This window comes from Protopterus annectens, chromosome 13.part0 (assembly GCF_019279795.1).
Source record: "Protopterus annectens isolate FY-2018-M chromosome 13.part0, PAN1.0, whole genome shotgun sequence".
NCBI classification, from domain to species: Eukaryota; Metazoa; Chordata; order Ceratodontiformes; family Protopteridae; genus Protopterus; species Protopterus annectens.
Window position 1 is genome coordinate 798,155,222 of NC_056747.1, and position 27,317 is coordinate 798,182,538.

The following is a 27,317-nucleotide window of genomic DNA, read 5'->3' on the forward strand; positions in this document are numbered from 1 at the left end:
AAACACCAGATTTTGATTCAAGTCCAGGGTACTCCTGAGTTTTCTAGTCAACTCCTGTGCTTTTTTTCTTTTTCTCAGACATTTTTATTTGGATCATTGAAAAAGGTTTCTCTGGCAAAGTATGTCTATCTTTATTGTCAGAAGAATGAGAAGTTGTGTTCCCTTCTATTTACTGGCTCATTTTTTGTTAGGTAATTTTTTTATTTCCTTCTTATCCTGTTCTGCATCAAAAATGTCTTTGAGCCTCTGAAGATGGCTGCATACAGCACCTTGAATCTCACAGCTGCCTCTCGACATTCCCTGATCACTGGGATAAATTTGCTTCTCTTATGCCTGGTGCACAGTGAACAAGCATTTTCCACAAAGACTGTGTTCTCTCCAATTTTTAATACCTTTCGCCACACTTTTGTTAGGATCAACTCTTTCTGCAGGTATGAATGCATCTTTACTAAAGCAGGCCTTGACTGTTTTTTCATGGCCAGGTTTATTGCATACACTCAATGTGTCCTTTCATTTAACAAATTCTGCTGTGGAATAACAGCCCAGTTGTGTATCTGTGCCTCTACTAAACTAATATAGTTTGTTATTTCTAGTTTCTGTGGTACAGCAAAACATGCCTGATTTTCTCTGTGTGCTGTGTCTTCTAACTCTACCATTTTTTGAAACATCTCTTCTCGAGAAGACTCATACTCATCCAGCCTTTTTTTCATTTCATCCTCTGATTTTTCCAGTTTTATCAGTTCGTCTGAATAGCTAGTTAAAGCTGCTTCCATTTTCCAGCTTTTTTTTATTTGAACTGTTATACTGCCACAAGGTTTCATTTATTTTAATCACCAGTGAGTGGATTTAATTTATTTTTCCTCTAAATTACTGGAAACCATCTCTTGTACTAAAGCTGAAGCTTGAACTTCCTTTTGCTGAACAGCTGCAGGATTCTTCCCAGACAGTGTTTTCTCTTCACTTTTTATGGTTGATTTTCTTTCAGGAGCTCTAGATTTCTTCTTTGCTGGCATCCAGGCAGTGTACTTACTAGCCAGTAATGGAATTTTACTCAAGCTGGCAATATCAGTGGCTGTTATTTCGCGGTTTCTTTTTTCTCACTGGTAGAGCTGAAATTAAACTGCTGACCAGGGTGCAGCCATCTTGAAAGTCAGAAATGGGGGAATCTTAAGTAAAGAGCTGCTCTTGTGGGGTTTCTGGATGAATATAGAACGGAAGCTGCATTTAAAAAAGGGATCATTTGTTGATTATATAAAATATTGCATGATAACTGTAACAATCAATCAGAGGGAGTTAGACCACATTGAGAAGAGAGACTGTAAAAGCAATTTACAAAAGAACAGTGGGAGGACATATGTATGGCTCCCAAGTATAAAACAAGGTCCAGAAGGTTTAGGATCTTTGCTTAGAAGTGTTTGCATAGGTATTTTTATACCCAAAGCAGACTTCAAAATATTTTTCCTCAGGTAGACGCCAAATGTTGGAAGTGTGATGAGGAAGAACCAGATAACTAGGAGCATATGTTCTGGGAGTGTAATGAGTTGGCAAATTTTAAAAATTACCAAAAGAGTACTCTGTCAGAACCTTTGCGTGACCAAATGGCTGTAACTAATGAAATTTTTTTTGTGTTGGGGCATGGGATCTGAATTGGCTAGACATAATAAAGCCTTATTATGTTTAATTATGTTGGCTGCCAAAAAAACAATTACTAGAAAACAGAAAACAATGTCTAAACCAACTGTACTTGAAGTATTGAATATTATAAAAGAGATAAAAGAAATGGAAGAGGGTTCTTTAGATAAATTACATAGAAACAAATGGAAATTATGGAAACAATACATGCATAACAATGTTCAGGAGGAGGAGGAATGAGGTTTAAGGGAAGGCAGGAATTCAGCAGTTTATGTAATGTTGGACTGATGGTAGTTACAAAGAAAGACAATATAAAGATATGTGATGTATAATATACGTAAATGGAAAAATGTTAGTATGGTATGTTTTGTTTTCTGTTAGCATATTTTTGCCTGTGTCTTGAGTGATAATTTAATAAAGGTGTTAAAAAATTGCAAGGTGTGTGGGACACCAAGAACAGACACAAGCAGATAAATATAGAAGAGACGATTGCCTCAATCAAGGCAATCAATTTTCTGAATCCTATTTGGTCCATGGGACCTCTTCACTTTGTTACATACAATACTACAGTTGTGTGGTACGTGAACAAACAAGGGGGTACTATGTTGCACCATGCCCTTTGCAGACTAACCATGTTAGGTTGTGATATAGCTTCACAGCACTGTAAGAATCCTACATTCCATTAGAGCAAAACTGTGTGGCAGACAAACTGAGCAAGACAAGGGCAGACTCTCGTGAATGGAAACTAAATCAGGGGTTCTTCCAAGACTTGGTCCATCTGTTGGTATTCCTCAAGCAGACCTGTTCGCCTCCTCTCGGAACAGTCAGCGGGCAAGATTCTCTACCCAGGACTCCATGCAAGAAGGTAGATGCTGTTTCTTTCAGCAAACTTTTCTACACTTTCCACTGATATCCAAGGTACCTCTGAAGATTTAAAAGGGATCTCCTAAGATTTCTGTGGTGGCTCCCTTCTGGCCCAGGCAGCAGTGGTTCTCCCTTCTTTTGCAAATGGCCAGGGGCAAATACCACAAGCTTCCTCGCAGACTGAGGTTACTCACACAAAAACAGAGGTGTCTGATACACCCTACCCTAGTCAGCTTCAGCTGACTCTGGATGATAGGGTCTTAATTCCCTTTAGGCACCCGTTTACTGAGGATCTGCAGCGTATTAATGGGGGCCCGCCTGCTATTAGAAAATCATATACAAGCAAATGGAAGAGGTTTTCTAGTTGGTGCTAGCAACGTAACCACCGCCCATTCAGGGCTAGTTATTCTCTGATTTTACAATATTTGTGTGAGTTACTGTCTTATGAACTTTTTTGCTCCTTCTTCAGGGTTCATTTATTGGTCATTTCACCATGTCTACCCATGGATGCTCCTCTTTCAATGCATGGATGCTCCTCTTTCAATGCATTCTCTTGTCAAATGTTTTTGAAAGGGGTTTTGCATAAGAGGCCTCCAAGAAAATGAGTGGTCTCTCCTTGGGATCTTAACTTTGATTTAGAGAAGTTAACACTTGCTGCATTTGAACCAGCTAAATTGGCTGACTTGAGTTTCTTAACATGGAAAACAGTTTTACTGATTGCTCTAACCTCTGCAAGAAGGGTGTCTGAGTTGCAAGCTTTTATGGTGAGTCAATCTTATCTCAACAGAGTTTCTTTGAGAATTAATCCTTTTTTATGCATAAAGTGGTATCTGAGTTTACTTTAAACCAAACTATCCATCTACCCATTTTCTTTCCTGAACCTAAAAATGGGGGAGAAAGCATACTCCATACCCTGGATGTCCACAGACAACTCAGGTACTGCCTTGACGGAACTAAATCTTTCACAACTTTGGATCAGTGATTCATTTCTTGTGAAGGCAAGAGGAAGGGACAACCTGGGTCAAAATAGACTATTTTCAAATGATTGTCTAAGGTTGTTACCTTTTGTTATGCCCACCTCAACAAAAGTATCCCAGGCAGGGACATGGCCCACTCTACCAGGACTTTGACTTCCATCTATGGCTTTTTGGAAAGGGTTGGATTCTAGAAGTATTCTAGAAGCAGCAACTTTGTCCTCTGTACATAATTTTACAAAGAACTTAATTCCTACTCTTTCTGGGCCTCGATCAGGCTTTGCTAGGACCATTCTCCAGGGGCTCCTGGACCCTTCTTCCACCTCCCAAATGTAGTCAGCTAGGGTTATCTACCCATATAGTTAAGGCTACTGCAGCAGTGATCATTCCAACATCTACTGTTATAGTAAGTACTGTACTTTACTGCATTGTATTGACTAGGTAGGTGCTCTAAGCTTATGCCATTTTGTAGACAAGTGATCGGTATGATGAACATACTACAGTTGTATAAGTAAACAACCCATAACATTAGATGTTCAAATTATCATTGCTGCAGTAGCCACTTCCTCCCTCCAGCCCCCTTGTTGTTTGGTGTGTTATTTATGCCAGGGCATAGATATTTACTTTTTGTTGTTCGTAGCATTGTCCTTTCAAGGATCAGTCTCCCTCTCTCTGTTGGCATTAAAGCTCTGAAGAACTGGACATCCATTCCTATGGTTTTAGTCAGCTCAGCTCAAGCTGATTGATGGTTTGGGTGTCTGGAAGGTGCCCTGAACCTTTAAAAGTTGGCCAGCAGTTACATCCTTGGCCTGATCACCCATATAGCTATGGCTACTGCAGTAGTGAACATTCGAGCATCTACTGTTATGGTAAGTACTAGGTAGGTGCTCTAAACTCATGCCATTTTGTAGATAAGTTACTTGGGGAATTAGTTCCACAGTTTACATAAAGATATAGCACAGTAGTAAGTGTCTAGCTATGTACAGGTATGACAACAGTAAGGTTTAACAGTTGCATTTGTTGATGTGTTAGGGATGTTTATACAGAACAGCTCACCAAGCATAAATAACTTTTCTTTTGTATTGGTCATGTAACCCATCATTTTAGATTATGTACAAGATTTGCAAAGTGCAACTCTGAAATAAGATCATTGTTTCATCTCAGATATCATAACCTATCCTAAGAGTTAGAATCCACAATCTACTACTTTCCAATTCATTCAAAGGTCATACATCATGTGAATTCATCTTCCCATTTCCTCATCCCACTCTGGTCTTTTCACCTGTCTGGTTTTTCACAAGACACCCTTATGCACTCTGCCATCCTTCATTCTCCTCCTCCTCCTCTCACCTATAAATCTCACTGTCTTTAACCTACATGTTTTCTCCTTACAGCAATTTTCACTTAACTTTCACTTTTCTTGCTTTTTCTCTTTTCTTACCCTTTTCGTCTCACCCCCTCTTTTCATACTGTCAGCCTACCAACCTGCATGTTAACTGTGAAGTGACTACTTATTTTATATTTTGATCTTAAATTTTATACACCTCATATTTTGTATTGTAACTTAGTATGATTATAGCTCCATCATTTCACTATTTTAAGATATTATTACAAAATTACATCATATCACATTGTTTGAAAACTTAATTGTAGAAGATTATGTAATACGTCATTTTTTTCTTTTATACTTTATACAGTTATTTTTCATGACTCTGTTTTGTTGTATAACTCTCAACAAGTGTAATCGTTAATTGTAAACTATAATTTTGTACTGGAGCCCCCCCCCCCCGGAGGCCTCTGCTAAAAAAGTCCTTTTAGGCCCAGTCAAACTAACCTGGTAAACAAATGCCAATGAATAAATAAATAGTGTGATTTTATACTAAGCAACACCTGTGAGTGCAGTGCATATACAATTGCTTTGAGTTATCAGATGTTGTCTGTTGCTTTTGAAAACAAAAATTAAGCTGTAGCAGTTCTGATCATGTGATATAGGAAGTCCTTTTGTCATAGTGTGGGCTTTGAAATGTTTTGTGACACATAGGGCAGTTAGTCAGATGTTTGCTGGGTGATGCTGTGTAATGACCTTTATAATGTGTCTCAAGGAGTCGACTACAAAAAATATTGTGAGAATTTCTAAGTTGCTGTCCAATAAATTGAGACTGGAGACTGGTGGAAGGACAGCAGTAATGATTTAAATATTTATATACTGTTACCTTTATATTTGCAGACCATATCTTGTTAGCCATATCATCATAGACCACATCTCTATTATTTAGTTATCAGTTTTGCTCTTCTTTTTTTGTGGCAGGACTGGGTGCTCAAGGAATGATTGGTATTACTCAGCCCCGAAGAGTTGCCACAATTTCTGTAGCTCATAGAGTTGCAGAGGAAATGGATAGTACTGTGGGGCGTGAAGTAGGTTACCAAGTGCGATTTGATGACTGCACATCTGAGGTAAAAAATTCTGAATATTTAGTATTTTAAAACATTCAAAACGCTGACTTTTTTACTATTTTGAAACATTGACAAACATAGCAGAGTACTTTAATTTAAAATGAGTGCCTTGTAGATGTGAAACTGTTGAATTGTGACTCAGGAGTGCATTAAGAAGTTAGTACTCCTAACATTCTTTTATAGAGTTATAGGTTTTAAACCTTCACTAAGCAGATAAGGTGTACCATGTCTGACATTATGCTACAGTAATGGTCATTTCTGTACTCCAGGTGTCATGCTAACGAAATGTCGAAGTTAAGTTACCCTCTGCCTATCTTTGTTCATTACTTAAACAGAAATAAAAGTTTTAGTGATTTTTGTATTATAAAAAAAGAATGAATTTAACATTTAAAAAAGGCAAGTTTCACAATATAAAATTTTATTTATGATCAAAGTTTATTAAAATAAATTCTTAAAGAAACCTCATATAAGCATATGAAGAATAAAGCTATTAACAGTCTTGTAAGAACCAATTTAAAAAAGTAAATAAATAAATAGAAGTAAATCAGAAGTCTGATTTAGGTTTAAGTGATACTACTGTATTTTTGAAATCCAATAAAGCAGCAAAGGAGATGATTCTTATTTGACCTTTCCTAAATTGTATTGCTGTACACTGTTTAGAAATTGTTATATATTTAGTGGTGAGTGTTTAAAAAAATTATTACACCTACAAGAAAGATTCACATTGATGTTTTAAATTAAAATAATAAGAAAAAAACATATGATGTTATGTTGTCCTATCTCGACTTCATTCTTGCTGGTTGGGTTCGGAGCCGAACCTCGGCCACATACCAAAGCTCGAGAGCTTCAACTGGCTTGAGGCTACAACATATCCCATGATGCTCAGTGGCTATTCCCCATATCTCTTTTGCCGCTTGAATCATTGGGATTGTCTTCGCTGGCTGAGGCTAGTCATTTCTTTTATTAATTACCTTTTACTATATTTTCTCTCAAAATCTTCATATTAGACTCTATTATACCTTCCCAGTCCAAGTAGAGTGTTTGTGTGTGTGTGTGTGTGTGTGTGTGTGTGTGTGTGTGTGTGTGTGTGTGTGTGTGTGTGTGTGTGTGTGTGTGTGTGTTGTTGTTACTTGGGTGTGTCTTCGGTTGTTCCTCTTAGCCCCTTGTTTTTACTATTATTCCCCTTTAAAGAATCCATTTAAATTAGAGGATTCTTTCTATTTAGTCCCTTTCTTCCTTCAGGGTTTCTTCCCCTTTTTACTAAGGAGTCACCGTTTAAGTTAGAGGCGTCTCCTCAGGTTGGAGGAGACTGTCGTTTAACTTAGAGACTTCTCCTCCCATCCCTTTCCTTTCCTTAAAAAAAGTCTCTCTTTCTACTTGTCTTTTTTCTATTGTAGTTACTGTTAGCTGGTATTGTTGTTGTTGTTTTTGGCTTAAAAGATGTCTAAAGAACCTGTTAAGGAGTCAAAACAATCTGGTTTTAAAAAGTGTGATTCATGCACCCAGAAAATGTCTCTAACAGACGGACATACAAGCTGTGTGTATTGTTTAGGAGCAGTCCATCTTCAGGACTCTTGCTCCATTTGTCATGGCTTTAGTGCAAGGGTTTTACATGAGAGAAAAGTCAAACTCATTTTGAGGGGTTTGTTGAAAGGCCCTTTTGAAGAAGCAATCAGGCCTCAAAATTGGATAAGACAAAAAAAAGTCAGCTCCGGTGTCTGAGCTGTCAACCAGTCAAAAAGACACAGTAACTTCCAAAGGTTCTCGGTTCCAACAAATCTGGCCTTCCCTCGGTTCCATCTGAGTCTTTGGAACCGTTGCAGATCTGAAAAAGGAGTCTGTCAGTATCATTGGTGTTAATACACTTAGTGCCGCAACAATCTCCTCTATTACAGTCTGTGGCAGGTACTCACAGGTCATCGACCAATTCCTCTCGGTCCTCCAGGTTATCGGATGATGACATGGAGTGGGTGGTGAAGAGGTTGCTGGGGATGCAGGCCCTAGCAGAAATTCATTCGAGTCCAGCCCATCAGATCATGGAGCTAACCACTGTACTCAGATGCCATCTATTCTTCCTCCAACTCAATTGAGTTTGGAGCCAGAGTGTCAGGAAGTCATTGTGCTGGAACCGGCGGAGCCAGTAATCACTCACGATATCTCGGCTCCGACATCTGCTCCAATCTCGTTGATGCTGTCTTGCATCGAGGGATCTGGGAGCTGACACTCCCTGGTCGGCTCCGGGAGAGGAGAGTTGAATCGGACCCTTGTCAGTACTGACTCTCCCACTCGGCACTCCAGCTCAGGTGAGTTTGGCTCTCACATCAGCCTCGGCGCAACCCTCCTCGGTGCCTGGGAGATCCCCGGTCCTTCGGGACTGGAGTCTCTCTCAGCCCAGGACTGCAGTGCCTTTGAGGTGATGCAGAGTGTCCTCTCCACTGAGTCTGCTCCACCTTTGCCCCAGCCACTGTTCCCCCCTAAAGGGCCAGCTTCTTCTGCCTCATCATCCCTCCATCAGCCCCAGAGTAGAGAGTAAGTGCCCCAGGAAACCTCAATGGGTGGAACCTCCTTTTCTGACACCTCCCCGGAATATCCCTCCAAGGAGGTCCCTTGGAAGAAACAGTGTAAGAGGAAGCACATAGACTTCCCTGAGTCTGTCACCTCTGATGCCGACTTAGAGGATTCGGAAGGTCACCCTCTGAGGATGTCTCTTTTTTAGACATTCCTGAGATCCTTAAGCAGAGGGGGGGGGCTGGAAATCCCTCTCCCCTTCTGAGGATGAGTCGGTATACCAGGAGGCATTTGGCTCTCGGTCCTCCACTTTTTGGGTGTCTCCGCCATTCGACCCGCTCCTGGGTGTTGTGAGTCGGACAGTGTGGGACTCTCCCGAGTCAGTGGACCCCATTCCGAGGATGCCAAATAAATTCATTATGCCCCCAGAAGATAGACAATATTTAGCAAAGGGAGTTCCAGTAGATGCGATGGTAGTGGCAGCCGCCACAAAGAAGGAGTTAGCTGAAACTTCTGCATCTGTCCATCCGCAGAATAAGGAGTCTTGTACGATGGACAGATATGGGAAGCATATGTTCTCCTCAGTGGCCTTTACCTTATGGTCGCTAAATTACTTATCACATTTTACCCGACTCCAGTGGGATCTCCTGAAAAAGCTGGTAGATACCCTACAAGGTGCTACAGCCCAGGGTTTATTGGATAAGATAAATTCCCAGCTTGCGACCTTAACTTCTATCACAAACTCCTCCATGCACCTTATTTCCTATGCAGCCGATGGAGCGAGCAGGGCAGCAGGCACATGAATAGCTTTTAGGAGACATTCCTGGATGCACCTTTGCGAGTTTGCTGAACCCTTCAAATCTTCCTTTATTGACGCCCCGTTTGATGGCTCATCCTTGTTCGGGCCGAAAGTAAAAGAGACTCTCACCAGGAGCCAGCAAGATGGCAAGACTCTGTCTGCCGTCAGAGTGCATTTTTCTGCCCCTACCAGACCTTATCCTAAAAGTCAAAAAAGTGGAAAAATGTGGTTCTAGAAGTCCAAAGGAGCCTTGCTGGATGCTCGTGGTGATCCTTCACCCAGGGGCAGAGGGGGGAATAACAATGGAAGACGCTGTCCATGCAGCAAGGGGGGGTCCGCAGAACCAGAGTAACAGAGATATGTTCTCCAGTTGGCCCTTCCAGTGCTCCTGAAAGGAGGCCTGACTGCCTGCCTCTGGAGGCAGTCGGGGGGAAGAATATCTCTGTACCCAGAAGCCTGGCTGAAATTGACTCAAGACAAATGGGTACAGTCCATTATATCCAGGGGATACAACATTCCTTTCCACTGTCCGCCTCGTCCATAAATTCCATCTCAGACATATTCCATCTGATCAAAGGGATCAAGCAACCCTAGAAATTCAAAGGTTGCTAGAAAAAAAGAGTAATCCAAGAAGTCCCCGCAGACCAGATTGGATCTGGAATTTACTCAAGGTTCTTTTTAGTTCCAAAAAAGACAGGGGACTGGAGACCAATATTGTATCTCAGCAGACTAAACAAATTGGTAAGGAAGACAAAGTTCCGGATGGTAACATTACAGTCTATACTCCCTTTTCTAGGACAAGATAATTGGATGTGCTCTTTAGATCTTCAGGACATGTACTACCACATAAAGATGGACAGTCGCTCCAGAAGATTTCTACACTTCCGTCTGGGAGCCAGTCATTACCAGTTCAGAGCTCTGCGCTTTGGTCTCACTATAGCCCCCAGAGTGTTTACCAAATGCATGGCAGTAGTCACAGCTCATCTGAGGGGTCAAGGATTCCAGGTATTTCCATATTTACACAACTGGCTCCTGACTGCCACCACCAAGCAACTACTAATCAGAGCCAGGGACTCCACCATCCATCTCTGTTCAGATCTAGGCATTACTATAAATACAGAAATATCTGCCTTGCTGCCGTCAAAGCGTATTATCTTTATAGGTGCAGATTTAAACACAAATGATATGGTAACAAAATTGCCTCAAGAGAGAATACAAATGCTATGCAGTCAAGTATCTGTTCTAATCAAATAGAAAAAGGTACAAGCAAAATTCGTCCTCAAGGTCCTAGCCTCAAAGGCAGCAGCGATAACACTAGTCCCGTTGGCACAACTACACATGCGGATATTACCATGGCGACTCTTCACTCAATGGTCCATACAGGATTTACTCATGTCTCACAAGATTCTCATATGCCTGCAAGAGAGACCTATTTTGGCGGCTTCAGTCCACTCAGATAACAATGGGCAGACCGTTCGTAATTCCACAACCTGTCACTACAGTAACCACGGACGTGTCCCAGATAGGGTGGGGTGGGCATTATCTGGGACAGACTGTCCAAGGAGTTTGGAAAGATCATGAGTACCATTTGCACATCAGTGTCCTAGAGATGAGAGCGGTACTTCTGGCGTTGCAAGCATTTCAGAACTCTCTTCCCATGGGGACTATTGCAATTCAGACAGACAATATGTCAGTGGTATGGTACATCAACAAACAGGGGGGGAAACCAGATCATATCCCCTATGTCGAGAGGCCCAGAGAGTTTGGCAATGGGCAGTTTCTTCTCAGAGCTTTCTGACGGCAACAGATATTTCAGGGAAATCCAATGTAATAGCAGACAGGCTAAGCAGAGCAATTTTCATGCCTCATGAGTGGTCCCTAACTCAGTAAGTTGCGAATCAAATTTTTCGCAAATGGGGCCAGCCTTGCTGCAACCTTTTTGCCACTCCATTCAGTGCCAAATGCAGCAACTACTTTGCCCTCATTTCCCTTCTGGGAGAGTCACTGAGGGATGCACTTGTCCACGATTGGCCCCTGGGACTTCTTTATGCTTTTTCCCCATTTCCATTGATTCTGAAACTTATTCAGAAAGCCAAGTCATTGAGTCACAGTTTAATTCTCATTGCTACTTATTGGCCTCATCAGATTTGGTTCCCTTCCTTTGGCCCCACCTCGACCCAGTGCCGGATCTTCTGAAGCATCAGTCAGGAACACTTCATCCTGCTCTTCAGAGCCTCAAGTTGACGGCTTGGTTACTCCACTTCCAATCTTAGCCAGGCTTCCAGAATTATCCCCTGCATTACATCAAATTCTGGTTCCCTCACAAAAAGACGACTAGGAAACTTTATGCAAGCAAATGGAAGAGGTTCTCTTGTTGGGCGGACAGAAAACATATAGATCCCTTTACAGACCCTATACCTTCGATTTTGGAATTTCTAACAGAAGTTTTTAATCAAGGAGCAGCACCGGCCACTATTCGAGTACAATTAGCCACTATATCAAATTATCATGTGGGAGACCTCGGAGCCAATGTAATGTCCCATAGATTATGCAAAGCTTTCCTCAGGACTACCTTTCTGCTAAAACCACCCTTGAGAACCTCCTCCCCCATGGGATCTAAATTTAGTATTATCATCTCTGATCCCTCCTCCTTTCGAACCAGCTTCCTCTTGTGCACTGACATTTTTATCTTGGAAAACAGTCTTTCTAACAGCAATTACTTCAGCTAGGAGAGTTTCAGAATTACAGGTTTTGTCTATCCGACCTCCATATTTAATTTTCCAGAAACATAGAGTTTCCCTCAGAACAAATCCTTCCTTCTTACCAAACGTTTGTTCCGAAGCAAATTTAAACCAATCTATAGAACTGCCTATATTTTTTCCTAACTATAGCAACAAGGCAAAATATAAGCTTCACCAATTGGCTGTGCATAGACAGTTGCATTGTTACTTGCACAAGACCAAAGATATCAGAAAGTCAGAGCAGTTGTTTGTTTCCTATGCAGAAAAGAAAAAAGGATTGGCAGTCTCAAAAGTTACCTTGTCCAAATGGCTTACTGAGACCATCACTTATGTCTACAATTCTCATAATAAAGAACCGCCAGGGAGAATAAAAGGACATTCAACTAGAGCGGTGTCTACCTCCATTGCCTTTCATTCCAGACATCCATTGGATTCAATTTGTGCTTCTGCTACATGGGTTAATCCTCACACCTTTATTTCTCATTACAAAGTAGATGTGGCCTCCTGGAACAGGGCATCCTTTGGTTCCACTGTCCTAAAGAGTTTATTCCCTTGAGCCACTCACAAAAAGGGTGCTGGGGACTCTGTTCCAACCAGCAAGAATGGAGGCGAAATAGGACAACATAACATAAAGAAGTTGTGTACTCACCACAATATTCCATGTTTGTTGTCCAGTATCTCACCTTCATTCTTGCATCCCACCCATCCATCCCCCCTTCTGGAGGATCTAGACTTTAAAATTGGCAAATATGGTCTGATTCCCTTCTTGCCTCTTTACCTCTATAACTAATATATTTCAAACATTTCCTTTCTGTATGTTAGCATACTCTGTGGAGTACTCTCTCAAACGAGATCTGGGGAACGACCGCTAAGCATCACGGGATAGGTTGTAGCCTCGAGCCAGTTGAAGCTCTCAAGCTTTGGTATGTGGCCGAGTCGGAGCCGAGGTTCGGCTCTGAACCCAACCAGCAAGAATGAAGGCGAGATACTGGACAACAAACATGGAACATTATGGTGAGTACATAACTTCTTTTTCTGATGGGCTTTACTACTACTTTAGCCCAGACATTCTGGACATCTGTTTGCATTTTCCTCTTTTTTGACTCCTTGGTAGATTACTGGTTGTGCATGTTAGAGGTTTAGAGTACCTCTTCATGTTTTAAAAGCTACGTGATATATAGTACTTTTTCTCTGAATAGCCCTCCTTTCAGGAAGGTTAAATGGGAAGGAAGGTAACTTTGATCAATCAACAGAAATGGTGAGGATTTATTTTCTTGAAGTGTGGCCGTAAGCTTACTTTGATTTTGTTTGCAAGTTTTCGTGGCTAAACCTGTTTGGATTAAACAATTTATTTCATGACTCTTGAGGTGCGTTTATTGTATCTTATGCATTAATACATATTTATATGTGGTAATAATCTTCCCCAAGTACCTGTTAACAAAGTATATATATGTGTGTGTCTGCCTGTGCGTGTGTGTTTGTATAATATATGTGTGTATTAAAATATATCAAGCTATAATACATACATGCGGTTTGATAGTTGTATTCTACAGATGCATCAGTCATCATTAGTATGTTCTAGTCCAGTAGCTTCCGTTGAAAACCATTTTAATTATTAAAAAAAAAATCCTCAGGGCCCCATTTTCTGCATGAAGTTTGGCATCTTGGCTTAACACTCTACGCATGTGACATTTGTTTTTAACTTCCAGGACTTCTGTTATTAGTCCATTGTATTATATATTAAAATTTTCCTAAATTTTGTAAATATATTTCAAGTATGTAGTTATTGTATTTTAATTTAAAATACCAGTCATCCTATTTTTCTACTGTCTCAGTACATTTTCAAATGTATATGCTTATAAAATCAAATAATTGCATTACTGTTAACAGTGTCAGTAAAGTACATTATCTTTTTTTTGCTTTTAAGGTATGTGTAAAATTTGCCTTTTGTTTCATTCATTGTACATGTGTGAAATGTTGGACTGGAGCTTCTTGCTGCAGGTCTCCACAGTGCAGGTTGTATTTTATTTGGGTCTGGTCATGAGGAAAAATATATTTTGCTATGATTTCTTCAGTACTGTGAGGATCTAATTAACAAAGTTGGAAATTAATAGGGTAGCGTACTAACAATAAAAATAGGTTACTGCATTAGTAAAAAAAAAATCAAAGAATTCTGTTGAATATACCATATGATGCTAGAATATCTCACGACAGAGCTTTGCCCCCTCCCCCCTCAGTGCAGACACAAATAGTGAAAGAATGGAACCTAGAAACAGCCACATCTGTGCAAACCTAGATGAGCACTTTAAGTTGGTTATAATGCACTGCCACTCAGATGAACTGAAACAAGTCTTAAAGCTGATGAAAGTGGTACACCCAGGCTTTGGAGAAAGATACAGCAGTCCTGTCAGACACTTCCACTTAGTATGGTGCAGTCATCATTAATTTGTTAGACGAACCATGGGCACTATCAGAAGAGCCTGAGAAGATGGAAATCAGGGCATATTATCGTAACTGGCAATTGTTTATTATATAAGGCATGGAGAAAAGATTCTTGACATCAGAAAATTTCATCAAACAATTACTAGTGGAAGACTTAAAAGATTTCAGCAAATCACTCCATGAAAGCTGAAAGAGCAACTGTTTTCCCAGCTCACATCCCACATCTGTCTATAGAGTTTGCATCATCAAGGTCTCTCCCTTTTTTAATTTCTCAAGTCTTTTGGGTTTCTAATACCATGAAGGGAATGGATCCCATTCCTAAGTCAAAAGTATGATTAAAGTTCATGAAATTAGTATTGTTTCAATCTTTGATGTCAGCCAGAAGTACTCTTTGCAGCACCTGCAATGTGCCCAGTAATGACTCCTTCTGCAATTTGTATGGGGTTACATGTACTGGTAACATGTCTAAATATGATTGTAGATTCTTTTTTGTAAGACCTATTGCTCCTACTACTACTGGAAATGTGTAGGTATCTTTCTTCCACATTGGTCTCATTTCTGCCTGTAAATTCTGATATTTTATGACTTTGTATCTCTGTACGCAAGACACTGTAGTCACTGGATGTGGCAATTTCAATGATCAATGCTACTTTTGTCTTCTTTTCATGGATCACTATATTTGGTTTTCTAGCATCTATCTTTTGAACTATTGGTAATGGGTGATCCGATGTGATGTAAACTTCATCATTTTCTATGATGCTTTGTGGCTCATGCTTTCAGTGTTTTTCAGCCTCTTCAGTACCATAATGTTTGCACAATCCCCAGTTCAACAGTCTTGCCACATTATTATATCTTTCAGTATACAGTCCTTCTGCCATTAGTATGTGACAATCAGCAATGAGGTGTGCAACTGTTTCCAGTTTGGTTTTACAAAACCTACATTTGTCTGTTTCTCCCACATGTTCAATGGACTTTGTAAACCAACATGTACATAGCCCACAATATCATTCATCTCTTGGTTTGAATTTGCCTCTTCTTAACCATTCCTGTGTTCATTCCTGATCAACATGAGGTTCTTCCAGAAGTTTTCTGTACTTGCAACTATACTTATGCATTTTCCACATTTCTTCCCTTCTCATCTGGTCCTTCACCTTATATTCTTTCTTTTCTTTTCTTTGGCACATTCAGCTGCTGACTGATTTTTTATCTACTTCTGGTTTCATTTCCATTTCTGCTTGATTAAGCAAAGTAGCCATCTTAGATTTATTCTCCTCATGTTTCAAAACTTTCACTAGATTTGGGTCTGGTGAGGTCAGCAGATATGTGTGGAGTCCCACGATTGCAGGTCTATATATGTAATCAATTTCAAGGAGACCCATCCCTCCTTCAGAACGGGGAATGTATAATTTTGGTATGCACTGATTTTTATAAATCATTTGGTGAGCATGAAGCATCCTTCTTCGTCCTTAGTAATCTTTTTGATGGACTGTAAGGATTTGCAAGCTACTTGAAGCTAATTTTAGAATACAGAAGGAATAAATATCAACAATCCTGACTGTTTTGTGATCTAAATGTATTAGATCATTTTCATCATTCTAAGAGAATTGTTTTACTTATTTTAAAAACTGTTGTGGGGGAAGGGAGTATGTGGACTACAGCTGTTTCTGACGAGACCTGAGATCCATTTAAAAGATGTCCCTGTGGTGTTCTGTTCATTAACAACAGTTCTGTAGTTTATTAAGGAGCTAGAGCAACCTTTAATGAAGAAGAAGAACATTTATTTATTTATGTATTTTATTTATTTATTTCCAGTTTGATTACCGGGGAAGTCCACTGGGCCCAAAAGACCCGTTTTCAGTGGAGGCCTGGGGAGAAAAGCTCCAAGATACATAATACAGTACAGATATGAGAGATACAGAAGTATAAGAGATACATAGTATAGAACAGTTTACAACATATGTACATTCAGTGTTACACATAGTCAGACCAAATTCATTATGGTTGATCTTAAGGGTTATACAGATACATTTATGCAAACACTCTTATATAGTATGTGTGGATACACACCTTCAAAGTAAAGGTAGAAAGCACTTTATATGCACTCATTTAAAGTGTGTTGCTATTTACAATATTTACACAGTTGTGTTGTGTGATAAGTAGCTCTAGGAATTGTAGAGAGCTTAGATACACACTTGGTAAAGTAGCTATGGGAGATTTAGAGAAAATAAGACAGCAAACTTGGTTGTAAGTTTTGGGAAGTTAGTTTGAGGAGGAAGTAAACCAATGATAGTCATCATTTGTGTCTTTAACCAAGTGTACCCTTTGGAATTTGCTGAGAATTGTTCTTACTGCAAAAGGTTTGTTATAACCACACACATGCACAAGAAAAGCATTGGAAGTCAGTAGATGTGATGTATTGAATGTCAGTAGTACATGCAACACAAAATTCATTTTTTCCTATTAGATGCCACTGTGTTCTCTAGGAATGGTATGTTGTGAAAAACTGGAAATTCAAAACTAGAATTATGGCATATTTATGAGATGTAATTATTTAGTGAGTGCTGTGGCATGACATATAAAAGTCTTGAGAATGAGAGAAACCTAGTGAAAGAAGATGTACGTAGCCTTCATGAACGGGCCAGAGTATTCAAAGAGGCTTACCATGAACAGTAAGCTTACCTTACTGTAATCCTATCTAATTCAGGGACAGGCTCAGTGCAGTGAATTTTCCTCCAGAAATGTCTGCACTAAGTGATTTGAGCTGAGGAGCAATTCAGAGAATTACTCCTCTGTATATAATAGCACAGCTAGCCATGTTAATTAACAGAACCAAAATGTTGCAGTTCCTCTGTTACAGTAATAGAAGAAGCTGCATTACAGGCAGGTTTAGGGAACGTCAGCGGAGAAGTACTGTTGGAGTATGTGTATGTGTCTGTAAGGATATAAAGGTTGTTGGATGACTGTGTGTGTGTGTGTGTGTGTGTGTGTGTGTGTGTGTGTGTGTGTGTGTGTCTGTAAGGTAATGAATGTTGTTGGATGACTGTGTGTGTGTGTATGTACGGAAATGAAGGTTGTTGGATGACTGTGTGTATGTGTCTATCTGTGTGTCTCTGTATGCCTGGGTGGTTGCAATGGGGGGATTAGAGAGTGGATTGAGAATGTGTGTGTATGTGTGTGTGCGTTGGTGAGTGAATTTGAGGTGGGAGGAGCGTGTGTGGAGTGAATGTCTGAGATTGTGGTTGTATGTGATTGAATGCCTGCATGTGTGTGTGGGAGTGAATGAGAGGGAGTGCCTATATTTCTGAGATACATGGGCCACCAGTGGTAATTACTGCCAAAAAGTTTTTTTAACAGTTGTGGTAATTACAGGCAATTCAGCGACGTGTAAATTAGCTCGTAATGGGGTCTTGCTCACTGTGGCTAAACATGTCTCTAATTCACATTTTACATGGTCATGTGCTCTGAATCTCTGGGAGGGGATTTGATATAGAGTCAGCATTGTTAAAATGTGAGATTGAGCTGATGCATGTTATAACTCCGTTGTTCTGAGTAAAACTGAACGAAGGCTTGTGCTTTGTACGAGTGGTTATGGGCTGTATAGTTTGTTAGTTTCCATTGGAGTGTTTGACTTTGCAAGACCTAATTAGCTGAATTTTCAAACTGTGGGAGTTGTGTATTGATTTTATAGATACAGCTAATTATATGTGATACGCAGATTTTTTTGAGAAGTAAAACTGTACATGGTAGTGCTTAGCTCTGTAAGATAAGAATTGAACTTTGCATTGAGGCTGATTTTGGGCATCTGTGTGCTAACTGTTACTTGTCAGTGTTAGCCAGGGGAAGGTATACTGCTTAATATATTTGCTAGATATTTCATATTGTACTTTTCTGTTTAGTGTATGAAGTACAATTTTTCTTCCAAATGGGCTGTTTTGATGCACATCTGTGAAGAGCAAAGGCAATGTGTGTATACATTTTGTAGTATATCTGAAGATTTAAGGCAGTGCAAACCAATTAAGTGTTGAATTTATCTGTGGAGATCTGGAATAGGACTTTGGATATGTGGACTGGTAAATCTGTGCTCTTTGCTAGTTTTTCTTTAAGGGTTTGATGGAGGGACTGTTTACGTTTCATTTCCTCTTTTACTGACTTAAATGTTTACTGAATATTGTGAGATTAAGCAAGGTGTTAAAAGTGTATCTTTGTTAAACAATATAAGATTGATGAGATGTAAATTTATAAAGTAAACGGAGGTGAATATTTGGTTTACATATTTGATAATTAGCTTTAAACTCTGGGATTAGCATTTGTAGGTAGAGCATTGTTTCCCACTTGTGGTTTGGGAAGGGAAAACAAATGATTGTTTTCATATATCTTTTCCACTTCATGTCTGTTGACCACCAAGCTCTTTTCCCATAGACCTCAAGTCTGTTCGTTTTTGGATGCAAGGGGCCCTACCTGGATGTGAGCAAGAGTTGACTAGAGGTGCCATCAAACAGACAGCCATGAATGAGTCTGTGCCCCTGCTGACACCTGACCATCTTTTGGCTGCTACAAGAGGACAACTTCATCCCAGTGGCTTGAGGGTTTGGCTTCACCCCCCCCCCAGACTGGCTGGGTCTGTCTGTGTTCCAGGATAGACCCTAATTGTCCTCAAGCATTGTAACTACCGGACACTATTTCATCCATTGAAGCCTCCATCCTTGAGGATATCTGCAGTGAGAGCATTTCCAATAAGCCCTATTCTCAACCCCAGATAGGTGGCTTTTGCACTGTTTCACCAAAGGGCATCCTACACCTCCCACTGATTCGTGCGTGATCCTACACATGCATACCATGAAGATTACTATCACTAGCTTAGCAGTTTCAAGCCCACATCCCCTGATTTATGGGCACTGTTATAACTCAACCCCCCCCTTGCATGGGAGCACTTAGTCAACCAGAAACCATGTTATCCTCCCACCAGGATTAATGAGCGAGTGTAAACCCCTCACTCACACCCCATCCCCCACCTAGCTGTTTCAGTGTCCAAGTTGTCTCTTAGAGAGGGCTTTATCACTCTACTTCACATAGCCAGACTTGAGGGGGCAAATGTTATTGAAACAAGTAGTCTGCATTTGAATGGAAATATACACGTGAACAAAGTGGGTTAATTTTCATCTAAGAGTGTGATGTTACCCCTTTCCTTTTTCCCTTTGTTCTTTAGATCTGTGTTTGTGATTTTAATTGGTTGATTCAGCCTAAAGGGTAAACTGCCTCTGTCTTCAGGAGGGAACTCCATTACTCTATACACTTCTTTACTGAGGTTTAAATGGGATGCCCTGTTAAAAGTAAAAGTACATGTTCATTTTCTCTCTGAAATAGGGGGTAAAGAGGGGTCCATTATAAATTTTAACAAAATCCCTATGATGTAGCTTGTGTATTTTTTGACAGAATTTTCATTTAGAAGATTGTATAGTTTTTGCTCATCACCTGTCTTGAATCCTTACCCTTCAAAGCTTGTCCAGAAGGTTGTATTTAATTTAGTTTCATTAGGTACCTTAGAGGGTGCTATAGCAACAGCTGTAGCATGTGTATGGGAATGGGGAGGGGTCAATGGCCTTGCAAACTAGAATTATTAATGTTAGTTGACCTCAAAAGAACATGGAGAGGAGATTACATAACTGACTTCATTACTGTGGTAGAATTCATTGATGCACATCCAGCTTTAGAGCGTCTTCTTCTTTCGGCTTTTTCCCTTTTAGGGGTCGCCACAGCAGATCATCTGTCCGCTCATGATTGGCAGTGGAGTTTTACAGTGTCGGGTTGCCAGCCTGGCACCCAACCTTCCACAGAAGGCACACACACGCACTCATGCCTAGGGCCAATTTAGAGTGTCCAATCCACCTACAGCATATCTTTGGGATGTGGGAGGAAACCGGAGCACCCGGAAGAAACCTACGCAACCACAGGGAGGACATGCAGACTCTGCACAGAAGGCACCCCAGCCGAGGATCGAACTAGAGAACCTCTTGCTCTGAGGCGGCAACGCTAACCTCTGCACCACAGCGGCCACCCTTATCCAGCTTTAGAGCAACAGATTGAAATAAATTGACATGCCTTTGAAACTTTCATAATTTGAGGTTGGACCTTAGGGGCCGCCCTTATCCAGCTTTAGAGCAACAGATTGAAATAAATTGACATGCCTTTGAAACTTTCATAATTTGAGGTTGGACCTTAGTCAAATCCTTTTAGCTCTAGCCTGGATTAGGTAGTGTTGGACAAGGAAACCCACTGTTGCAAGACTCATTTGTAATGTAGAGTAAGCAGGTAACTTAAAATTTTAATCAAGATTGTTGCTTACAAGACTGTTAACTATGAGTTCACAGGAGTTTTGTAATTTCCTTCTAGTTGGCAGAGCACGAGTCATCCCTCTGGTTGAAGCTTCCAAGGACTGAAAGGAAACCCAGTGCATTACTGTCCCTTAAAGTGTAGTGCTTTTAACTAATTTATCTAAGAAATCATTGGCTGGTTTTACTCTTGTGAAATGAGGGGAAACCAGGCCATTTCTAAGCCTCTAATTGCTTTAGAAAATTTGAGTGTTGTTGCTATTGGCCACTGTGCTCTTTTGAGTCATTTTTTATATTGCTATGAAATATCTGCATTTGCATGGGGTACAACGTGTACTGCACAGACTCAGGTCACTTGACCTACATCTGTACTTATATCTCCATCTGTCCTTGACATTTTATAGTTAGTTGTTAACAGTGGGACCCATAACAGCCCACAGCTGCCCTGTAGCTACACAGTGATCCACAGTTTGCTCTTGGATTACTGTCTAGTCCATGCACAGCCCATAGCAGCCGTTTGCTGGGCATACATTTACAGTTATCATCTTAGCCAGTAAGTATCCTTGATTTGCACACAGCAATGCTAGCCACTCCCTCTCCAAATATAATCTTCTCCTTACTTCATACTGTAATAGTGTAGTATGTGTATTCTTGCTTAAATCATCTCATTTGCTTACATATCATTTACTCTGTGGTAGTCTGTGTATCCCTCTGTAAATTAACTTATTTATTCCATCCCACCATAAATTAACCCATCTAGTTACATATATTAACATATTTAGTCATGCTCCCTCGTCTAGTCATGTATAATTTGTTGTGTGTGTTTCTCTACTAGTTCTCTAAATCATTGGACATAAATGGAAGGTCAGGGTACTTGTTTCCCTTCTCTTGTCAGCCTCATAGTTCTTGGTATACTTAGGCAATGTAGAAACGGCATTGTGTTCACATATATACTTATAATGAACACAAGTAATTCTGTCTGTGAAAAGTGCAAATATTTAGTAAGTCTGGAGACTTCCTTTTCACCAAAACACAAGGTCCATAAGCAGCACGCCATTCAAACAAAAAACAGACAACATTTCATTAAAATGTCTGTAGCTAAGGCTGTAATAAAAATATCTTAACCAAAGTCTGTTAGAACCAGAAGACTAGATCTCAGCTAAAATGAACCCCCTCATCTCCTTCCTGCACACCTACATTAGAATCACCAAGAGTTAAATCACTTAAAATCTATTATTGCAAGAAACAGTGCTAAAAAATGTCTTAGTGATAGGTTACTATAGTTAGGTGCACTAATTCTCCACTTACAAGGCTGGACAAAAACAGGGTTACAGTGAGTTGTCTTTTGGGTGCCACTATCTCTGATGCCACAAGGACTCTAAAGACCTTTCATCTGAAAAGTATGAATATGGCATGGAGGTGATCCATGTGGAACTGCTTGGTCTCAGTATGGGGTGAGATACTTAACAGTCCAGATTGCTTTGCAAAGGATGGTCTGCGCCTCTCGTTCCAAGCATGTTTTCTAAAGCCTTCACTGCCTCCATAGTGCCTTTTAGGCAGAGAACAGTTAATGGACATGGCAGTGTAACAAACATATCAAACGTAAAACTGGGTCACACTTATTTATGCATTTGTTGATTGGGTAGGTGCAATGGTCCAAAGGCATCTTTCAGGCACAACCTGGGTTAAAAGGCAAATATAGAAATAGCAAGTTGCAACATGTTAACATACATGAGGATAACAGTAACACATAGCTAAATAGAAAAACAGTAGCAGTGGCATGAGATCTAAACAATAAAGAAGCATAGAAAATATAAAGTATTTACATTCCAAAACATATATACAGTGTTGTAAGCTACCAAGTTAGTTTAAATAGGGCATTATGGTGTATCTTTTCATTGCCAGATATATTTTTAAAAATCTTTATTAACTTCACACATTTTCAATAATGACATGGCTACACATAAAGTTACAGAAATGAAAATAATCCATTGTATACATTTTCATTGATATAAGGCATTATAGATATATATTTTCCTTTTTTAACAATTATCATTCAGTCCAACATTACATAAATTGCTCAAGTTAGGCCTTCCCTCAAATTTCACTTCTCCTCCTCCTGAACATTATTCTGCATGTATTATTCCCACAAATTCCATTTATTTCTATGTAATTTGCTCCTTCCTTTTTCTAAAGATCCCACCTCCAATTTTTTTATCTTTTGCAATATTTAGTACATCAGTTTTTCTTTTTATTTTGCATTTGTTTATCAGGGTGATACACTGATCACAATTGACTATTTGCACGTAATTCACAAAGAAGAAGAAAAAAAGAGGACAGAGAGGCAGTAAACTGTACATATCAAAAACAGAACAGCAAGCAGCAATATATAACAAAATACAGTAGCAATTAGTAGATGTAGCAACAATTATGAGAGAAAATGCAAATTGTACAATTCACATGATTATATTTCAAGTTTACATCTTGGTGGAGATGCTGCGGGGTAATGAGAGTCAGGGCAGGAGATTGTGGGGGAGTTGTAGGTTCATGGGTAGGTACTAGGCTATTGGCCCAAGGGCCTAAGTAAGCCTAGCCAAATAGGTTCCCTGGCTTATGCCACCCAAGAAAGTTAATTTCCTTGAGCAGAGCCACAGAAGTGATCCCTGGGGTGTATTTCCTATTTCCCATCCACTCATCAAGATTTTTCTTGAAGAGTGCTAATGAGGAACTTTGCTTGACATAGATGGGTAGCTTGTTCCAGAGTACAGGAAGTCTCTGGGACAGGAATCTATCCCTCCAGCATGTCCTGTTTATTGTGGTGTCAAGGTTTAGGTCCCTAGAGCATGTAGCTCGGAGGAATTGGGATTTCTTTAGGTGTAGCATGTCCAACAGCTTTGGGTTTAACATAGCTTTATATGTTAGGCAGAGATCTCCCTGGAGTAGGCGATATGCTACAGAGTAAAGCTGAAGTTTTTTGAGACGGTCAGTGTAGGGCATCTGTGAGTCCAGTAATCCTCTTTGTGAGATACTTCTGTGGCCTTCCCAGCTGCTGCAGATATTTTGTGAGGTACATCCCAAAAGGGGCATTGTACTCTATAATGGGTCTAATGAGTGCCGAGTAGAAGGAAACAATGACCTCTTTTTTCCTGGATGACAACCCTTTTGTGATGAGGTGTGCCACATAGAAGGATTTCCTGACTACTGTGGCGATGTGATTATCAAAGGAGAGACTACTGTCCACCTGGGTCCCAAGGTCTCTTATCACACATTTGGCGTTAAGTAGACTGCTGTTTATGTGGTAGTTCATGGGCATTGGCATTGAGCTTGAGGCCATGCCTCTGACACCAGGCATCTGTCTCAGTGAGGCCCTTCTGTAGGATGTCCACATCATTTGGGGACTCGACTATGGCTCCTAGTTTGCAGTCATCTGCAGACTTCATTAGCCAGATGCCTTCTTTGTTAGCCTGTACTTCAGAGAAGTGGATACCAAACAGGAGAGGTCCCAGGACTGAACCCTGTGGTACTCCACTTGTCACTGGTTTGAAGTCATATTTGGAGTCTGCAACTTTTACAGTGTGGGCTCTGTCAGTGAGCCAGTTGGCAACCCATCTTGTGACGTAGAGATTTATACCTAGTTTAGTGAGTTTAGCTGTAATTCCAGAATGGGGAATGGTGTCAAAAGTCTTGGTGAGGTCAAGATAGACTGTGTGAACCACCTTATCCTTGTCTATGGCTTTGGTGACTGCCTCAAAGAAGTCGATCAGGTTCAGAAGGCATGATCTGCCTTTCACAAACCTGAACTGGGTGGGGTCCAGAGTTTGGAGGTTACCTAAGTCTTTGTTTATGACTTCCGTGATGGTACGTTCCATGGACTTGCAGACCAGGCTCATCAGGCTAATAGGGCGAAAGTTCCCAGGATCAGTGGAGCCTCCCCCTTTGTGGAGTGGGATAACTGTTGCTGTGCGCCATTCAGTGGGCACAAAGCCTGACGTGAGACTATGATTGAACATGGTGCTTAGGTGGGGAGCCAGTTCGTTCTGAAGTTTGTGGTTTTGGTTTTTAGAGAGTGCAGCTTTTACCTGCATAGATGTGATTACAGGGACTCTGCATTCTTCCTGTATAGATATGGGCCCTTTATGGGGTGAGCGGGAGGGGGGGGTGAAGTTGGCACTGAACCTATCTGCCAGGATGTTGGCAATATCAGTTGGTTCAGTAATTTTCATGCCATTGTCCTGTAACGCAGAGCAGATCTGGGTGTTGCCATTGAGATTCTTGACATAGCTATAGAATGCTTTGTGGTTGCCCTTAGAATCAGTGGTGATTTTGTTTTCGTAGGTAGCTTTGCAGGATCTTATAAGGGATCTCAGCTTCTTACTGAAGCTGACCAGGGAGCTCCTCCACTCATGGAATTTTACTCTCTTTTGCAACAGTTTCTTCCTTCTGTTGTAGAGTTTGTTTTTGGCAGGGGACCACCAGATTGGCTTCCTTTTTTTTGGAGGTTAGTGTCTTGGTTCTGTTTGGGATAGCACGATCCATGCACTCATGTAAGTGATTTTAGAGTGCATTTGTGCAGGATTCAGCAGTCGTAACTGTATTGTCCATCTGCTTGGGTGTTATGAAGTTCACCACTTCTGTCTTAAGAAGCATGAAGATGGCTTTGGAGAATTTTTTTACCGTGGTTTCCTTAATGGTGGGTGGGGGCGGGATGCTGATATCTAGGGTGATTAGCTTATGGTTGGATCTGATCTGACCAATGAGGATTTGACTTCAGGTGTGGAACACCGGCCACTCATATTGGTAATGACTAGGTCTAGGATATTGTTGCTCCTGGTGAGGGTGTGGATAAGATGATCCAGGGCATTGGAATTTATGAATTCCAGAAAGCATTGAGTGAAGGAGTTGGTACATGAGTAGTTTTCCCAGTTAATGGTGGGGTAGTTGTAATCGCCCATTATTAGGGTGTTTGTTTGAACCCTAATATTTTACAGTATATCAAGAAAAGATGAGTGGGAATCCTGGGGTATGGTCGGGGAACTGTAGCAAGCTGCAATTTGGATTGCAGTTTTGCCCAGAGTTAGTTGCACTTGGATAACCTCAGATGCATTATGCTGTGCAACTAGCCTGGAGGTGTGGATATCCTTAATGAATATGGACACACCTCCGCCTTTGTTATTTGGTGTTAGGAGGAGTTAATAGTTCAGAGAGAGAGAGTAAGGCTAGAGGTTGAGAGGCCCTTGTGTGATTTGGCTTGCTGTGTGGCAAATGCAGTTTGATTTGGTGTGGAGAATTTTTTTAAGTTAATCTGTGAAGGTGGGGAAGGAGGTTTGTAGTTCCTTTAGGTGGTTTGGGAGGGATTCCCATATTTTAGGAGAAAGGATGGAGAAAGTGTTGGTGCAATGTTGCCTGGTTTGTGTGTGTATTCGTGGGAGTGGGGGGTTGGAGAAGGTTATTTGGGAGAAGTCTGAGGTTTTACTGTGTGTGTGTTTTGTATAAAGGTTGGTAATTAGTGGTAGGAATGAGTTAGGCTGGACTAGTTTGAAGATGAGAGAGTCTAGTAGTAGGTCTACTGCGTGTTGCACTGGGAGCCATTTGGCTTTTTTGAGGGAAGACAGTGGTGCTGATTAGTGGGTTTGTTAGTGATGAAGTGACATATTTTGTTTTCAATAGTCTGTAATGTGGAGGTGTTTTTCTTAGAAGCTGTGGCTGTTATGGCTAATCCATATTCAAGCTGGGCCAGTAGGACTCCTTTGACTATAGCTGCCCTGCCCTGTTTGGAGAGGAAAGCTGGGATTTCCCTGGTCCAGAATAGAAGTGAGAAGTTTTGTCTATAATTGTTCTGTATGGGTATTGAATGTTAGTGACTGGTTTACCCACAAACTGAGGTATTTGAAGGAGTTGGTTGTTTCTGTTGATGTACAGCCAATAACATTGGACTTAGCAATGCCTTACAATGTCTTTGTAATTCAGATGTTGTGTCCCAACTCAGAAGAATCATTTTCTTAGTTATAATCATTTGCTTCCTGCACATTTCTGACAAATTACTCTGTAGGGATGTTTTAAAACCTATCAACTCATTACGTTCCCATAAAACAAGATCCCATTTACTCCTGCCTTTCTCATCAGACCACCAGCAGTTTCTGTCTGTGTCTCTGAAGTCTTCTATGCAGACACTTACATGCAAAAATCCTAAACCTGCTGCACTTTGCCCTTACATTTTGTCTTCCCAGTCTTTTATAATATCTTCTGATTTATTCTTATGCTTATCATGCATTATTCTGTATGCCATAGTAATTATCACTTTTTCAGTAGCAGCTTCCATTCTAGCCTCATCTAAAAGCTCAACCAGAGCTGGTCTTTCACTTAGAACTCCCCCATTCCTTTATCTCTTTGTCTGTACTTTTCTGTCAGTTCCTGGTAGGGAAGGCAGTCTTAGACCTGCAGTTCAGTTCCTATGGGGCTTGTTCCACTCTGTTACCTTTCCCTACATAATTATTTGCTCCCAGTATTCTCTCAATACCTTATTTCCTTTGTTTACTTTCTCCAGTAAATTTAAGACCTTTATTGCCATTCCTAT

At 40.5% G+C, this 27,317-nt stretch overlaps 1 protein-coding gene across 3 annotated transcripts in view; it reads left to right on the forward strand.

Moving 5' to 3' along the window:
* DHX40 (DEAH-box helicase 40) overlaps positions 1 to 27,317 on the forward strand; it is an 866,160-nt gene that overhangs the window by 52,379 nt on the left and 786,464 nt on the right. For 2 of the 3 annotated variants that reach the window (XM_044054528.1, XM_044054529.1), the window contains exon 3: positions 5,779 to 5,924. In XM_044054528.1, coding sequence (XP_043910463.1) covers positions 5,779 to 5,924 — 146 coding nt within the window. Of the gene's footprint in view, positions 1 to 5,778; positions 5,925 to 27,317 lie in introns of those variants that run through there. The other variant, XM_044054530.1, reaches the window with a different exon arrangement.